Consider the following 11,251-nt stretch of genomic DNA (forward strand, 5'->3'; position numbering starts at 1 on the left):
TTAAAACTTCAACAGTGTTAAAACAGAGTCATCTCTCTTTTTTTTGCTTGTTGGTTGGTTGCAGACAGATTGTTGCTTTAGTTTGACTTCAGAAATCAAAATCTAGGAGGAAATCAAGAGGAGTTGGAGACTTTTGGCAGAACATGGACACCCGCACAAGGGCTTGTAACTAGTCAAGCTGTTTTCCATATAGGATGGTCAATCTCCACAAAATTCGATTTTCTGAGTAACAACATATAGTATATCCCCACTTGCCGATGGAACCCAAATGATGTCAGTGAAAACATCACCAGACTGTTAAAATTCAGTTAAAAGATCTGTACCTTGATGCAGACTAAAGGGAGTAGGTTAACTCATTTAGTCATGTGGTTGGTCAAACTGTACCATGCCAAAGTATTTCCTGTAGAGAGAAAAAACAAAAATAAGCAAACATAAATTGATTGGAATGTGTTGTAGTTTCACTAGGAGTAGTTTATATGCAAAGGTAATAAATCAGTTTTGATTCTATTGACAGGAGTATATTTTTCTTGACACTTTTCTACCATAGGCATGGTACTATGAGCAAGTAAAATTCAGCAAAACTACTCTAACTAGAGTAAAATTATGTGAACTACTCTAACTAGAGAAAATGGCTTATGGTTAGAGCAAAGTGTTTGGCTGCCATGGCAGCCTTTCTATAAATGGTGCCATGGTAGCCATTTGTAGAAATGGTCCCATGGCACCATTTCTTGTTGGGTACCATGGCAACCAAACTAGAAATGGTGCCATGGCACCTATTTCTTGTTTGACTTGCATACTCATTTTGTGTGTGTATATTCTTGTTATGGTACCATGGTGTACTCATCTTTTGTCATTGATGGTAAGAACACATAAATATGGATTTGAACTTGATGCCTCAAGAGGAAGAACATGAAACCATTGATTTGAACTTGATGCCTCAAGAGGAAGACGATGAAGGTATTAATTTGAATTTGATGCCTCAAGAGGAGGAACCTCAAGTGGCAGAGAATGTAGCTATGGATTTGAACTTGATGCCTCAAGAGGAAGACGATGAAGATATGAATTGGATGCCTCAAGAAGATGAAGGGAAAGAGGATGAAGCTCAAGAGGAAGAGGATGAAGTTATGAATTGGATACTTCAAGAGAAGAGAAGAGAATTATTAGATAAGGAGAGGCATGGTGTTTACTTCGCCTTGCTGGTAATCGAGCTCAGAGATGGGTCTGTTCAACCAGACGACAAGCTGCTAGTCTCAAACCTGTTGGACATAAGTGTACGATCTGTTGAAAGAATCTGGGAAGATGCCAAAAGGCAAATTGCCGATGGCAAAGAAGTAGATGTCTCAAGCAATAAGCCGGGAAGATCTGGCCGAAAGAGAAAGGAGCTAAATCTAGAGAGGGCCTCAACAATCCCACTGAATAAAAGAAGAACAATTCGATCTCTGGCACGGTCGCTAGGTGTGGCCCGATCGACCCTACATAAGAGGTTCCAGTTGAATGAGCTCAACCGCATCACAAGCACCGTGAAGCCTCACCTCAAGCTAGAGAACAAGCTTGTGAGATTGAAATTTTGTATGTCCATGGTCGATGACAATTCGACCTCAACTTCTCGGGCTATGTTCAAACCAATGACGAATATGGTTCACATCAATGAGAAGTGGTTTGACATGACGAGGGTGAAGAATAGTTACTATGTACTTCCAGGAGAACCTGAACCAAAGCGCACCATGTCAAACACTCACATCATTGGGAAGGTAATGTTCCTAACAGCTATTGCCAGGCCTCGATATAACAATGAGGGGGAGCTAACATTCGATGGGAAGATCAGCATTTGGGCATTCGTCGAAGAGACTGAGGCGAAGCGGACAAGTCAGAACAGAACAAAGGGGACAAAAGTGTTGACATCAGTGAAAGTAACCAGGCCCGTGTGCAGAGATTATCTAATCAATAAGGTTATCCCAACAATTCAGGATAAGTGGCCTGACGATGATGAGGGAGCAACAATATTCATCCAACAGGATAATGCAAAGCCTCATGTCCTTCCCAATGATGTAGCTTTTCGAGAAGCTGTGGAACAAACTGATCTTGACATCCGATTGCTACAATAGCCCCCAAATAGCCCTGAGTTAAATTGTTTGGACATCTGCTTCCATAACTCTCTCCAGTCTCTAACCGACTGTAGGTCACCTACAAACATCCAGGAACTGGTACAGGGTGTGGAAGAGGAATTCGAGAACTACGATCCCGACAAGTTACACAAAAGCTTTATCACATTAGAAGCAGTTATGTTTGAAGTTATGAAAGACAAAGGAGGAAATCAATATAAGTTGCCCCACTTGCACAAGGATCGCGTTCAGAATGCTGGAATGGAAATAACCAGTGTATATTGCGACAGCCGGGTAGCTGTTGATACTAGGGCCGTTATAGAAGAAATGGAAATTGCAATAGGAAAAGAAAATGAAAGGAAAGAATTAGCTAGAGAAGGTAAAAGAAAGAAAAGTAAAGGGAAGGGAAGGGAAGAAGTGGCCAAAGAAAGTAAAAGAATGTAGTCAAGAGGGGACAAAGAGGCCCTTATGTCATGTAGTCAGGTGCTCCTTTGTGTATGTCTTGTGTAATCTTGTGTCAAGAGGGGACAAAGATTCCCTTATGTCATGTGTAATCTTGTGTCAAGAGGGGACAAAGAGGACCTTATGTCATGCCCTTGTGTATGCCTTGTCTAATCCTTGTATAAACTCCTTGTTGGAATATATTGGAATTTGGGTTATTTGGAATTTGAATTGATTTGGATTAATTTAGTTATTTGAATTAATTTAAAATATTTGGATTAATTTGAATAATTTGGATTAAAACTGAATATTTGTGCTAACATAATGTTTACCATTTTAGAAATGCACTAATTAAATTTCTAAAATGAAGCCATAGATATATAGTGTTCTGTTCTGACAGTAGCTAGGTATTGTAGATAGGATAGCTGAACTTTCAGAACTGAGGAGAAGGAAGAAGTAGGAAGAAGTAGGAGTATCTTTATGTTGCAATCCTTGGGTTTACGAAGGAGCAAATGGGACTTGAAGAGCACTTGCAGTAAGGGAAATTCAGTTAAAAAGGCCTTGAGTAAATTCAGTTAAAGATGCATTAACAACAAGGCCTTGAGTAAACTTAGACTTCCTAACAGCATGTTCTGATCCACTAAGAGCAAGTCTAAGCTTTTTCCTACACCACACACACATGTTTCAAAATTCCACAAAAATTGCCCAAAATGGAGTGATTCACATGTGAGTACAGTACTAAAATTTTCATTTTTGACATTTTGGGGATTCAGGCAAGCATCCTCACCTTCGCTCTGTAGTAGTGGATGAGGTTGACGGCCAGGTGGACAGTGGTGGTGGCTGCTGGGCGGCGAGGCAGCCATACGGCGAGGAGGGGGTCGACGAAGGGCAGTGCCAGCTCCGTCTCGCCACCCTCGGGGAAGGACGGCTCCGTCGGACGGAGCGCCGCTGGTGGAAGGCACCGTCTGCGGATTGGAGAAGGGGCACCCGTGCTTCCCAGTGCTCGGGTCAACGGCGTCCATGAAGGGGCGAGCTTCATGGTCGACAGTGAGGAGGTGATTCACGACAAGCGCAGGCGGAAGGAGAGCGAGGATTGCAGACGGTGGTCTCCAAAATTGAACCTTCGCGGGCGGCGGGCGTAGGGGAACAAGGCGGCGGGCGTAGGGGAACGAGGCGGCGGTCGGAGGGGAGGGGAACAAGGCGCCGGTGTGGGGAGGCGGGAGGGAAGCAAGGCGGAGGCGGCGTGGGGCGGCGGGGGCGGGGCGACCAAATCGGCCGGCGTCGGAGAAGGCTGAGGAAGGACGAGGACCGCGAGTTTGGTCGAGAAAACGACAAGGACTAAACTGAAAAAATGACATCACGACATGTTTTTTGGGACGGAGGGAGTACTTAACAGATTGAGCCTAAGGTTCTGGAATAAAAATGAAATCTTTCAATGCAACCACATGTCTTGCCCCACGCGGCCATTTGGAAATCAAATCAGGCTTCATTACCTGGGAATCAACTAGTACCGGGCATAAAAATAGATCCTGATGATTCCATTAACTCTAGCGATCAATCTAAGAAAAAGAGTGATATCATATCATTTGATTATTAAGTATAAGAAAGCCTCCGAGGAATTCAACCATGCAAACTGAAATTCAAATGGCTCCACCGCCATTTGATTAGTACCCAGACATTATCCAATGATAGACCAAATACCAATCAGTGGAAGCATCAAAACATCCTTAGCAGTATCCATTAGCACATCATTACATCACACATGCATTCAAATCATATCAGAGCACCTCAGGTTGTTAGAACTTACATTAACAAATAGCATGTTGAAACTAAAGATATGTATTCTCATAACTGAATCTCCATAGGGTCTAAAATTGTATGGATCTTCCAATTGTTATGCAACTGACAAACAACACAATTGTGAAGGCCAATAAAAGCACACAACAAATAGTATCTACTCTCTGCAGATTCATCCACCAGTTTCTTGAGTCACAATGCGACTTATCAGTGAGGGAAGACTTATCCAATTATGCCGCATCACCTGCCCAAAGGCCGAAAGCACGACCAAGCTAATTCAAACTATACACCTAAACTGAAAGATTCAGTGACAGCTAAACAGGGGTTTTTGTGGCTTCTTCCGACAAGACATTTTGCTTGCTTAATGAGGTTATAGCTAGACAACACTAAAGTCTTTTGAGGATTACAATAACGGAACTCTAATTGCCATGGCGGTTACGCTCTTCTTGCACCTTCCAAATGCTGCATCATCAATCATGTAAACTCCACAGCAGCTGGTGCTGCCACTGCAAGCTTCTTGCTACTTGAACTCTTGTCGTCAGTCTTCTTGCCTCCTTCAGTGACTTTGCCAGATGACGATTTTGACCCTGATGCGGAATCAGGCTCGTCATCCTCAACAATAACCTGTACAGGACGCTTGCGACCACGATGCATATGGCGTTCACAATATTTCTCGTTTGGGATTGTTTTTCTCCAGCATCGCCACTTTTTTCCATCTGTTCGCCGGCACCTTCCTGGTTCTGGTTCTGGGCTCTTCCCGAAGTCCAAGCAGAGTGTTGCCAATCCCATCACTGCCCAGTCCAGCAATACAAATCAGTTAGAAAGCCTCAAATAGCTCTGAAAAATAAATGAATAAGAAATGTCCAACTTTTCAGGGGGTTCTTGATCATTCCCATCATTTCAACAGCTATTGCATGTCGTTGGAGCTTTTATTTGCTATAAAACCAACTAGGTATGACATCCAAGGACCTTACTGCACTGCCCTAGATACCGCAATCAACTAATATGAATATTTTCTGATATCTACCAAATATTCAATAAATTCTGACATCAAGGAACATATCAACGATGACACAGATTACAAGGGCATACATGTAGGGTAATTCTGTGCGCCTTCAGAGGATGCACCGGTAACACTCTTCCAGATGGGGAAGACGAGATGGGTAGGCACAGGCACGCGGGCAGCCATATACTGGTATACCCGAGACTGCTGCTCTAGCTCCTGCAGCTGCATCGCAGTAAATGATGCCCCAGCACCTTCAGGGACAGACGCGAAAAGCGCTCTCATTTCTTCCTGAAGTGCTGCAGTTGCTACCGCTGTCAACCAAACAAATACAAACAAATTAATGGGCTCAAGTAAGTATTATGTGCAGTACAGAAATCTACTCGACACTTACATAGCTCGGCCTTGTACATAAAGACAACAATGACAGCGAAGCAATGGTAAACCCAAAATCTAATGTTTTGTGCATCGTCAGTATTAAGAAAAGCTAGCATAACAATGAATAAATCAGATTTTCCATGCTTAAAGAACCCGACGTCAGATTTGTAGGGGAATCCTGAAAACATACAGTTTCTTGCTAAATTGTAAGTCAATGTACAATGCAAAGGAGTTAAGAACGACAGGAAGAAAAAAAAAAAAAACATGCCTGACAATAAACTGGAAAATAAAAATATCTGACAAACAAGAAACCCCTCAAGCTTTATGTCATTTCTTTCTTCTTAGCAACTAAATAATTCTCTTCAAACAGCCATAAAGAAACAAAAAAAACTAAATCCCAAAATAACTAGCAAAAAAGAAAGGCACCCCTATGTGCGTAGTTAAATGAACAACGTATTATATATATACAGCGTGGAAAACTGAAGAGGCACTATTTGTCCTTGTACAACAAAGCATCCTTTGTATAGTTAATTGTTAAATTAAAAATTAGCACCATCCGAAACCAGCTATACTGTTTCTTCTGCAACTATTCCTACGCAAAAACACCATAGAACTTCTATTGTATTATTGCATCTTACAGTTGAACACTACCAACAGTCAGCTAATAGAGCCAAATAACAGCACAGAAAAGTTTCTTGCGTGATTAACGATGGACGGAACAAGTTCTTGCATGCGACCGCCAGAGAAGTACAGGTACCTTCCTCTGGATCCTCGACCAGGACAGGGTCCTCTACCAGGACCAGATCTTTACACCCACTATCTTCCTTCCCAGCGTCGTCGCCGTTCCCCTCTCGATCTGCGCTCTCCTCCACCTCGCCCTCCAATTCTTGACCGGGTTCTTGCCCTACCGCCTGCAGAATCGCCTCCTCCGCCGCCTCCAGGGTGTTCTCGCCGCCGCCGCCGCCGCCTCCAACGGAATTAGCATCCTTCTTGTCCTCCCCTTCCGCCGCCATGGTAGCGAAAGGGCCGCGCAAGAGAAGAGGGCAAAAGGTATCTTTGGGATTGGATCGGGGGGGAGGCCGGCGATACGGAGCTCTCGCTTTGAGGGGGAAGGAGAAGGACGTGACAAAAGATTGGGGGTGGGGGGTGGGGGGGTGGTGGTGGTATGTGTGTTATCGGGGACAAAAAAAACTGGGATAATTGAAATTGTGCCTTTAGTTGTGTCCCACTTGACTGATTTGCCCTTAAATTTGAAAAACTCATGGTCCTGCCCAAGTGTGTTTGGTCCCCTTGTGTTTTTGTCCTTCCGTCCCAATTCCGTCCAGTCAAAGACGTTTGACTGTTAGAGAAACATTTTTCTGGACCATTTTACCCCTCCTTACAAGTTCAGTGAAAAATCAAAGAAAAAACAAGTTACACTTACATGTGGGACCCAATTAAATACAAAATAAAAAAGCCTTCCCTCTTCCTATCTTCTTCCTACCCGGCTCATCCCCGACCTCCATCCTGGCCATGGCGCCCTATGCCCCACCGCTGACCACCAGTCCCTCCCCGACCTCCATCCGGCCGGATCCAGTCCAGCCGATGCCTCCCACGCCGGATCCGCCGTCTTTGTCGCGTCCCCATGCCTCGCACCAATCCAGGCCTCCCCTGCATCACGTTGCCGCCCCCATGCCCCAGGATCAGTGCCGCCGTCGATCCCTCGATCTGCTTTGTCTTGGTGGCTCCGACCGATTTGGCTGCAGGAGGCGCGGGCACTCCGGCCACCTAGCTGGACGACGACCTTGACGGCATCGCACGATGCAGGGCTCCCGGTGTGGCTGCGAGGCAGAGAGGCAAAGGTGCGGGTGCTCCGGCGACCGGACCAGCGAGGCACTGCGGGGATGTGGATGTGGCCGAGGCGGGGTAGAAGATCCAGCGACGGAGGCGAACTCCAAGGGTGGCGGCGGCGCTCTGCACATCCGAGGGAGAGAGAGGAGTTATGGGAGAGAGAGAACCCATGGGAGAGAGGAAGGAACCGGGCCGGGAGGGCCGGATCTGGGCCATGACAAGCCGATGTGGTGATGGTTGGCTGGGGAAGCACTAAGCTGCGAGGGCAAAAAGGTCCAGGAAAAAGTCCCCCTAACAGTCAAACGCCTTTGACTAGACGGAATTGGGACAGAAGGGCAAAAACACAAGGGGACCAAAAGCACTTGGGCAAGACCATATGTTTTTCAAAATTAGGGGCAAATCAGTCGAGTGGGACACAACTAAGGGCACAATTTCAATTATCCCAAAAAAATTTATGGGACCCAAAGTTTTCTTTTTTAGGGACCCAAAGTTGTTATGTGCACCCAGGGCATCTCGGGCATGTGCTTGCATTATTCTTGGATTTATTTTAGGCCTTTTGGCAATGCGTTTTCAGTGGGAGAAAGTGTTCCCGTCGACGACGAGGCATCTAAATGATTTCGTAAATCTAAAAATGATATGTCGGCTCAGTCTCTCGAAGGAGCTCATAGGGGTAGGGTGCGCGTTCATATGGGTGAGTGTATGCGCATATGTATGAGCGCTTTTGCATCTGTACTGTGTTAAGAAAAAAGACACGCTATGTGTCCGTGGACACACATATGCGATCCAGCCATCCAAACATTGCACTAAGTAAACCCAAATGTTGCGCCGTGCGTGTGCGTTATCAAGCGCGCTCGAGCGGCCGCACAAGAACCGTCCATCTATTGTAATATCGAGACACATGGAGAGGTGGACCGACCAAGTGGACAGGAACGAGACAGTGGTTTTTTGTTGCTTCCCCTTGGAAATTTGGGAAGACACGCCCGGTTTTTTTCCAGTCCCCTCGTTCCCCTTCCCCACTCCCTCTCTGCTCGGCGACAAGAGGGGGAGAGAAATCCACAAATCCCTCATCCATAGAGCTTCACGGCGAGCGTGGCCGAGGTGACGGATTAAGCGGCGGAGAAGGTAACGGACCAACGGAGTGGCGGAGCGGCGGAGGCGGGAGGATTCGAGCAGTTTTGATGGGATAGGAGTCGCGCGCATGGACGGAAGGAGAAGGAAGTGAGGGAAGATGGTGGCTTGCGCGAGGCGAAGGACGACCGAAGAGGAGAGATCCCTCTCCATCAATGATTTGAGGTCAGTTTCTCCGACATTTTTTCGCTCGCACATCACGTGGTTAGTGGGGTTTCTTTGCCGACACCTCGTCGTCATCAACAGCCACGGGAGGACGCGAGGAATGGCGGTGGATGTAGACCACGAAGCAAATCATTTTCATGGGGGTACATGCACCAAATCGAGGCTATGCTCGTGGGGATTTTCAGTTCATAGGTTATTTGGGGGTAGTTGGATTTTCACCAAAGGATCCCAGGCAGTTGGGGTGGTGGTGCTCCAGAGTTTTTCACAGGGGGCTTGATAGAGGCGAGGGTCTCTCGATCTTTCGATGAGATGATAATGTGGAGATGACTTTGATGATCCGACTACAAACATGCACGACGTTGCGCCTTAGCAATCACTAAACCAACTTCAAGAGGTTATTGACCACGCTGGAGCACAATCAACCTGACCACGAAGGTCTATTCCTGCAAGCAATCGAAGAGCAAGCAAGAATATGATAAAGCAATCTGAATATTGCAAATATCGATGAAGTATTGATAATGGCTAGGATCCGAAAGCGGTCCTGGTCTGGTCGTTGGACACAAAGAAATACACGAAGTTGCGTTGGCTAACTTTTAACTAAACAAATCCCAAGGAAAAAGCTACTAGATTGATCTACTTATATAGGAGCAAGGGGTGGCGGCCAAGGAGGTGGGAGGACGTCCCAAGGCAGCCTAAAACTAACCCTGGGTCGTACAAGGCCCATGGGCCCAAGTGAGATGATGCAACACTTTTGGACTTGTAGTTTGACTCGAATTCTCCTGCAGTGTCAGATTGTTTCGTCAATATCTCAACGCTCCGGACGAATATGAAGGTGAATCCAATTGGGTTGGCAATAGCACAAAATCTACTTTCCAACAAAAAAAGAATCACCTAATTCAAAATCCGGATGAAAGAGATCTTGGCGTTTTGAGTCAGGTATGTTTGTGCAGTCCGAATCTGAGTCCAGAACATGAGAGACTTGGACTCTATCTTCTCTTGGCCCAAAAATGACATGAGAGGACTTTTTGAACAACACCTAAACTTCTCTTTTTCCCTTATCTTCATATGTGGATTGTAGAAATGTCACATACACCTGCAATTAGGCATGACATAGAAGTCTGTGAAGTATTTTTGTTCTGCATAACATAAATAAATTATTACGACACAAAAGTCTATGAAGTATTTTTGTCCTGCATAACATAAATAAATTATTTCATAGTTTGCATTAGAAATCACCTCACAAATATGCATGTATGCAACATTTTTGGTCGTATTCAAGGTAGGCATATCCTTCTCATCCTCTCCTTCTTGAAAACAAAGCCGTCCTCGGCGAATGTGGACAACAAAAGAGCCAAGGTGTACATGTTATATATGTATATGTCATCCATTTTTACTTCCCTTGGTTGTTGCACATATGACACATGTATACATGAGTAACTTTCATAGTTTATAAAATATAAAGCCAAAATATTATCACAAGAAGTAGAAGGCATGAAAATATTGCAACTCAGTTTGCACATATAAGTGAAGCTCTTATTCATATCAAAAAATTGACAATGTTCATCATTAAACCATCCCAACATTGGTGAATAAACCTTAATTGCATCAAATTTACATGCTACAACATGCTTAAATCAGCAAACATGCAATAAGTCATTTGACACAGAATCATCACCAAGATTAGAGGTCATACCAAAATGATTAAACATTGTTTTTTTGCATCAACAATTAATTCAATGGGTGCACTCAAAATTGTTGATATTTCAGTTGTTTGATCACATGACGCATTCATGACAGTAACACGATTATCTAAAATATGTGGGGTGCTCAAATCAACAGGTAACTCAACACATGATGTACACGTGATGTATTCAAGTTAACTAGGCATGCATCATTCTCATGTGAAGTTATATCATCAATACCTTTATTGTTACCTTGTTGCAAAGACGTAGCTGATGTAGGTATGAATGATGACAATGTACCATACACTTGAGATGTTGTCACGCTCACAATCTGAGGTGTGGCTGCTCTAGTAGGTACAATGGTGGAGGAACCAACCGATGGTGGTGTGCATGAACTGGAATAGTTGTTGTTGTAGTCAACCATTGCATCCTCCTGTATTTGTCTCTCAAAGGTACAAGCACGGACATACATACTAGTAATGCAACGAGGAATATACAGAAATCTTGCGCGAATATCATGGTTCAAATCACCAAAAAATCTATTCATTATATCTTCCTTAGATTCTTCTATGTCACAATGATGCATATAAGATTTGAACTCTTGGTAGTAAACATGAACATTGTTACTACCTTGTTTTAATTGTTCCAATTTGCGAAGCAATTCATGACGATAGTAAGGAGGAAAAAATTGTTGTCTCATTACAGCTTTCAAATCTTTCCAAGCT

The 11,251-nt window shown here is 44.4% G+C and overlaps 1 protein-coding gene across 1 annotated transcript; it reads right to left on the reverse strand.

The window, feature by feature from the left end:
- Window positions 1-4,366: 4,366 nt before the first annotated feature.
- LOC125539969 (growth-regulating factor 11-like) lies at window positions 4,367-6,870 on the reverse strand. The gene is made up of 3 exons (XM_048703523.1): window positions 6,479-6,870; window positions 5,433-5,657; window positions 4,367-5,131 (listed from the first exon to the last, which is right to left on the reverse strand). The coding sequence occupies exons 1-3, from the start codon at window positions 6,732-6,734 to the stop codon at window positions 4,815-4,817; spliced, it is 798 nt and encodes a 265-aa protein (XP_048559480.1). The 5' UTR covers window positions 6,735-6,870; the 3' UTR covers window positions 4,367-4,814.
- Between the last annotated feature and the right edge of the window lie 4,381 nt (window positions 6,871-11,251).

The sequence above is a fragment of the Triticum urartu genome, chromosome 2 (genome assembly GCF_003073215.2).
Source record: "Triticum urartu cultivar G1812 chromosome 2, Tu2.1, whole genome shotgun sequence".
NCBI lineage: Eukaryota > Viridiplantae > Streptophyta > Magnoliopsida > Poales > Poaceae > Triticum > Triticum urartu.

Excerpts from the sequence above, each read along its gene's own strand:
- LOC125539969 (XM_048703523.1), bottom strand. The coding sequence starts at position 6,734 with ATGGCGGCGGAAGGGGAGGACAAGAAGGATGCTAATTCCGTTGGAGGC. Across the intron at positions 5,658-6,478 it reads GGTCGAGGATCCAGAGGAAG|CGGTAGCAACTGCAGCACTT; the intron begins GTACCTGTACTT and ends TTTGGTTGACAG. Across the intron at positions 5,132-5,432 it reads CGCACAGAATTACCCTACAT|TGATGGGATTGGCAACACTC; the intron begins GTATGCCCTTGT and ends TGGACTGGGCAG.